Below are 6206 nucleotides of genomic sequence, written 5' to 3'. Positions count from 1 at the left end.
GCTGTCCACTAAGGAGCCTGTCAACCTGCCCCAAACAGTGCAAACTCCTTTATCTTCCAAGTGCTTGTGATGAGGAACGAGTTCTAAGTTGAAAAAAAGAGCCTTGGCCGTGCAGAAGAGAAGGGCCTTGACAGGTTTTGAAGTGTGTGAAACAAAAATAGATCAGACAAGCCCGTGCTTCCAGCTGCTTTTTGCATCCTTACCTCAACAAAATGATTACCAGTTATTTAGAGTCACAGGAACGAGGGTGGCCTCGGTGCTAGGCATATTGCTACCTAGAGCACGCCAAGATGGTTACCCTGGGTTTTGTGGTCGGAGGCTGCCGTAAAATACAGGACGGAGGAGCGAGGAAGATGTTGTCCGGTTAGGTAGGGAGGGAACAAGTGCATTTCTGTTTGAGTAACTGTAAAAGTCTGGCCTGTTCCTTCTTCCCTCTGCTGCCTGGCAGCAACGGCCCCATTACGTGCGGTGCTGCTCAGCGTCCCCACGTGCGTGCACCTCGCTGTGGCCGGGCTTGGCGGGCTGGCTCTGCTAGAGCTCCCTGCTGCCTGCCTGGCCCCTCGCAGAGCCCCGGCTGACAACGCTCACCGGCATTTTCAAGCGAGATGCTGCAGGTGGCCCTGGGAGAAGAGGGTTGTGTGCCGTGCCAGGTAGGAAACTGCCCGCTGCGAGGGGTGCTGGCTAGGAAACCGCTGTCGGCGCGCGTCGGTGGAGATGGGAGTTCGCTGTCTCGCGCCCTGCCACTATGTGATTGTAGGTCTGAAAAAGGACCAAGGGAGGAGGAGGGGTTTCTGGGGGGTATTTTATAAAACCTGGGAAAAATAAGATGGTGGGGAGGCGTGGCACGGCTTTGCACCCAAAGACCTCTCCTTCCAGAAGACTACTTTTGAAAGGCGTGCTTAAATGTCTCACTTTAAGCTCTGTTGCGAGACTGATCGCCTAGTGGGAGGTCAGGGGTGGTGAAGGGGCTGTGATACTACCCTGTGCAGCTGCAGCTTCCTCTCCGCTACATGACATAGGTCCCATCGCAGGCATCCATCTGCATCCTGCACGGAGAGGGAGGGAGGAAGGCTGGGAAACTGCAAGGGATGGAGATGATAGCCTGGCGTACGACTCTTGGCAGTGAGTGTGTGTGCTGCTTTCAGCAGCTGAGGTTACAGCCCTGCACCAGCAAGTACGGTGCTGAGGAGAGTGTTCAGTATGACAGGGATCCGTCTCTCCCGCTGTGTTATCCAGCAGTAGACAGAGGCTCACTGCAGGGCAGACGTGCCCTGATTTAGGAGCATAACAAAGCCGGTCCCTCTGGGTATCGGTGAGGAGAGCTGAATTAGCAGCTCATCCCTTTAATCCCCTTTGAGAGCCCTGAGCTTTCTCATTCAGTGCAAGGAAAGGCTCATTTGGGTTGTGTTATCCTCTCCGGTTTGTGAACTCGGCTTTTATGAAAGTAAGCTTCCTCTGGATTTGGGGCCACCGGGCCTGCTCCTTGAGCGTGCATCTCATCTGGTGGGGGGCACGGGGGCACCTCGCGGCTCTGGAGCTGGATGCACACCACCGTGCTCCGCAGTGTTCCTCGCCTGTCGGTGCAGTCAGGAGCTGCCAGGGAACAGTTGGGTGTGCTGTGAGTTTCTCCACAACTAAGCTGCTGCCCATCGGAGTTCACCCAAGAAGCGCTGGAAGTTTCCTAGGCCGGGACCTCATAATTTGCGTTCGCGTTTATTTATTCACAACCAGTTCTCCATTGGGAGGTTTCTATGGCAAAGCAACCAAGTACGGCTGGAGGAATAAACACAGATCCCACAGCTGCTCAGCTGAACCAGTCTGTTTCAAGCCACGCTTTATCTCCAGCTCCTGGAGTTGCCAACTGGCAGCCCGGCATCGCCAGTGATTAGCACGGAATTCCCTTGCAAGGCGCTGAACGTCTTATCTCCATCCTGCTGATTAGCACAGCCCAGACCAAACCCAGGACTTTCAGCAGGGCTGGAAACAGGCTGCGCAGATCCTGCCTGGGGCTGGGCCGGGGACTGCAGGGAAGAGCTGCGTCAGCGGTGGGCTGCACGCTGGGGGTCTCGCCTCATTTTGGCGGGGTGCCACCGAAAAGCTGTGAAGATGCCTTGATGCAGAGCCTGGCAGAGACAGTGCTCAGAGCCAAAGACCGAACGCTCAGCACCCCTGCTCCCTCTTTCTAGATACGCCACTGACTCACCAGGTGGCTCCAAGGCTTCGTTTAAATGCTTCGTGCCCAAGTTTTCTTCTTGGCGCAGAGCGCTGCTCTGCTTAGACTGTAAGAGTTTAAGCGGATCTTGCTGACATTTGAAATGCTTTTCATTTTTGCTGAAAGGTATTTTGGAAGGAAAAGAAGAAAAAATTAATACCATCTCTTCCACAGCAGGGGAGGAAACAGATACCATGCTGAGAAGGGAAAAACAAGTTGTGAGAAGAGAGTCAGGCAGTGACCTCTGGAAGCAGCACGGCCCTTCCCCCAGTAATGGGAATGGCCACTTGAGCAGCTCTGTTTTGCCTTTTGCAAAACAATCTCATGCTCCCCGAATACAGTCTTTGCCACAGAAATTACTCCACTTCGCCAGATTCACTAGAAGGGCTAAAAAGTGGGTTTGGGTGACAACCGTGCAGGGGAGCCCATGCTCCCTTCCCACCTTTGGTTGTGCTGGGGTCTGGCTACATTTGCATACCCTGTTCCCCACCCTGCTGGCCAAACATCATATTCTGGCTATTTCAGGGCCTTTTCTCTTCTACCTCCACTGGGATGGGGCAGGTAGCACCTGACCCTAGCTATATTTGCTTTACCTTGTTGTATCTTCTGCTCTTTTTGGTCAGCAGGACAGAGTCTTTACAACACTTCTGTTTGCAAGTTAGCCACATGAAGGTTGTGAGGTCCTGCTCCAGCGGCAAAGCATCCAGTGACCCGAGTGCAAACAGGATCGGGTCCAGCATTTGCAGTGTCAGGTTGTAATAATACTCAGCACTCTAAACCCAGTTTTCTTCCTCAGGACTGGATCTATCTGGGGCTTTCAGCGGTTGATCAGAGACACCGATACTTTCCAGCGCCTTCACACTCTTGGTCCAAAGGGGATAAATCACTTGATAAATATCACCGATTTTCATCTTGCAATGTCTTGTAAAATCAGCAAGGAACATGAAAGATGTATCTATTTCATGTGGATTTCTGTGGCTTAGTGTATGAGAGTTGCTTATACGCGTTGAGACTCCCAGAGAGAATCAGCAGAGGAGGGCAAAGTTACCACTGTTAATTTAGGAGGGCCAGGATTTATATGGGGGTTTTAATATGCCTTTAAAGTTAAAGTGTCTTTAACTTTTAACTCTTTAAAAGACATACCTGCTCTCTGAGTTCCTGTGGGACGGACAATTGAGAGGACTTGACTTATCAGCTAAAGTCTGATCAGTTTATTGGTATTAGCGCCTTGCAACACAAAGGGCGGCAGCCCACCACAAACGAACATCCACATTTCACTTGCCTTAGAGGAATGAACCACTCTCACCAATGTGAATGGTACCCGCTGATCCTCTCCCACACTGCGCAGGCACTGCATAAGGACTCCTGGTCCATATTCTTGCAGTGTCTGGGCTGCTGGCTCAATTTGGGAACGACCCAGACGCTGAGACTCCGTAGTGCTTCACACGCATTTCCAAGAGAACTGTTTATTATGTTTACATAGTGCATGAGCGATGTGGAAAACACTAGAAATATTGCATCAGTGGTTTGGTTTTTGGACAGCATTGGAAATGGCAATGCAGCTGCTCACATCATGTCTGTATTACGAGGTACGCAACATGCCACGAGGAGCCGAAGCTTTGCGCTTTACTTTGGGAGGTGCCCACCTCTGGCACGTTCACTGCTTGCTCCTCTAGTGCCACAGTTACGCGTTTAGCTGTCTGCTTTTCCTCCATTTCACTTGGAACTTGTAATTTTAGTACGAAAGCACGGTTTTTGAAACCAATCCTGCTAATCCACAAGACTGTTCCCCCTCCCTCTCCTCCCCCCTCCTCCCATTCCATCCCATCCCAACTCATCCCATCCCCCATGCTCCCACCGACACATACCTCCTTCCCCTCCCTCTCACCCCGGTCACACAGCAAATATCCTGATGCTGCAGTTCCAAGCCATGTGTCCGCCCCAGCCTATGCGATCCAATGGTCTCTGACCAAGTCCCTTTGTTCAGACGTTAATACAAAACACACAATAGGAAAAAAACAAAACAAAAGGAGCCAGACACAAGAGGGAGACACACTGCCGGGCTCCAGCTCTGGCCTCTGAGCCCTTCAACTAAGCTCCACAGCAGCTAGGCTCTTGGGGTACCTCCTTTCACACTCAAGGCTGCAGGTCCCAAGGTTTCCAAGGTGCATAGGAAAAGGAAGAAAGGAAGTAAACTACAAGCCTGTTTCTGTTTTAGGTTCCCCCCCATCCCTTTCCCTCAACCCAATGGCTGCTGGAGGATATTCTTGACTCCGACAGGTCTTTTCCCGTCTTCCAGTGAGACCCTGCCTGGGGACCAGGTTCACTGTAAGTCACCGGTTCCTCTCTGGAACGTGGGCGATGGGTTTGGCAGTGAGGGGAGGGAGCGGAGCACGTCGTGGGGGGACAACAGGCTTTCGTCTCACAGCAAGTGGGGGGAGATGTCAGGGAAGGCGAGAGAAAAGAGCCAAAGGAAGCCGGTAAAGCTGGCCCTCTGCTTGATGTTTGTACTCAAGACTTCTCCTCGGGGCAGCTTCGGTGCGCCAGCGCCAGCCCGTCGCCCAGTCACCTCTCACAGCCCCGCTGAGAAAAAGCACGTGGCGGGGTGCTTCCTGCTGCTTCATCCTCTGGCTGGCTGCCCTCGTGCCCGCTGGAGATCTCCGAGTCGCAGTCAAGCGCCTCATAAATGGTAGGCAGCGTGGTCTGCTGGCTGAGGCGCTTGCGCAGGCCCACGAGCAACGGCTGCGGCATGGAGGAGACGTCCACGTTGTTGCCGAGGTCGACCCAGGCCAGGCAAGGGAACTTGTTCATGTCCTTCATGGTGTCGGTCAGCTCCTTCATGGTTGCCCGTGTCAGTCGGTTGCCGTTGAGGGAAAGGTGAGTGAGCTTGGGGAGCGCCCAGAGGAAGGGCAGCAGCAGGCGCACCATGTCATCATTCAGCTCGGTGAAGCTCAGGTCCACAGAGGTGAGGTGGTCCCCGTTGTTCTGCAGGTAGTAGGCCATGCGGTGGACATCCCGCATGGTCAGGGGGATCCCTGACAAATCCATGGAGTCCTGGCTCACCTTCTTCTGCAGGCTGGTCTTCAGGCTGATGACGGAAAGGGGGAGAGAGAGAGATCGTTAAGGGGACCGCTCTCATCCGTCTCTCACCCAAGTGGGAAAGTACTTGCGACAGGGGAGAACTCATTAAGAACGTGGGCTAGAACGTTAAGCAAAGGGTTAATGGAGCTCACTGGGGAAACGAGCCCAAGGTTTGCACCATGTCTCGGGGCAGACTGTGTCCTGGGGCTTTCCTGTATGATCTCATCACTTACACATAAACTTTGCCAGAACTGGCTCAACATAGGATGCTAAAGTGTCTTCCACGAGCACGTTCCAAAGGGTTTGTCTGTACGTGCACGTACAGACACTCATGCACAGAAAGCAAAACCAACCAAGGCAAGCAAACTTTCCAAGTGCACTGGTTTGCACTGTGCGTGCCACCTCTCCAGGTGAATGCCGAGGTCTGTTGCAAACAGACCGCGCCGCAGGGCTACCGCAGGGGACAGCAGGGTTAAAAGGCTGAGAAATGGGTATTTTATCGGGAAAACAATCTATAGGCAAACTGCACTCCAGGAGTGGATTTACTGCATGTCCCTTTAAAAGCCTTCCCAAGCAGCACTTAGTCAGTAAGCAGCACCAGTGGCAGCCTATTTGGGTCTCTGTGGTCAGCAGATCATCTGGGATCTGCTGCAGCTGTGAGGAGGCGGGGAGGGCATAAGGGTGCTAAAAGAAATCTAGAGAGATGGTTTCAGCCATTTCTTTTGCTGTCTGCCTGGCGAGCGGAGCGAGGAGGAGGTAGGCAAGCTGTACAGCAGGTAAAGCTGTGCTACGGGACTGTTGGGTACGCGAAGGGAGCGGGATGTGGAGTTTTACGATGGACTGGGGGTTTGTGAGAGCGCTGTGAGAAGCGAGAGCTGTGGGGCTAGAGAAGCCGGTGGGGTGTTTTAAGATC

At 53.1% G+C, this 6206-nt stretch overlaps 2 protein-coding genes across 6 annotated transcripts in view; one reads left to right on the top strand and one right to left on the bottom strand.

Moving 5' to 3' along the window:
* Positions 1 to 329: 329 nt before the first annotated feature.
* Positions 330 to 6206, top strand: part of GGT1 (gamma-glutamyltransferase 1) — a 66979-nt gene continuing 61102 nt past the window's right edge. For 4 of the 5 annotated variants that reach the window (XM_041126099.1, XM_041126097.1, XM_030025826.2 and 1 more), the window contains exon 1: positions 5976 to 6069. The gene's annotated coding sequence lies outside the window, so the exon portion shown is untranslated. Of the gene's footprint in view, positions 651 to 5975; positions 6070 to 6206 lie in introns of those variants that run through there. The other variant, XM_030025828.2, reaches the window with a different exon arrangement.
* The window catches only part of LRRC75B (leucine rich repeat containing 75B), a 29450-nt gene continuing 26906 nt past the window's right edge, over positions 3663 to 6206 (bottom strand). Inside the window, exon 5 of the mRNA XM_030026550.2 lies at positions 3663 to 5300. Coding sequence (XP_029882410.1) covers positions 4778 to 5300 — 523 coding nt within the window. The 3' untranslated portion in view covers positions 3663 to 4777. The remainder of the gene's footprint in view (positions 5301 to 6206) is intronic.

The sequence above is a fragment of the Aquila chrysaetos genome, chromosome 9 (assembly GCF_900496995.4).
Source record: "Aquila chrysaetos chrysaetos chromosome 9, bAquChr1.4, whole genome shotgun sequence".
NCBI lineage: Eukaryota > Metazoa > Chordata > Aves > Accipitriformes > Accipitridae > Aquila > Aquila chrysaetos.
This window is presented reverse-complemented; position numbering and strand designations above follow the sequence as displayed.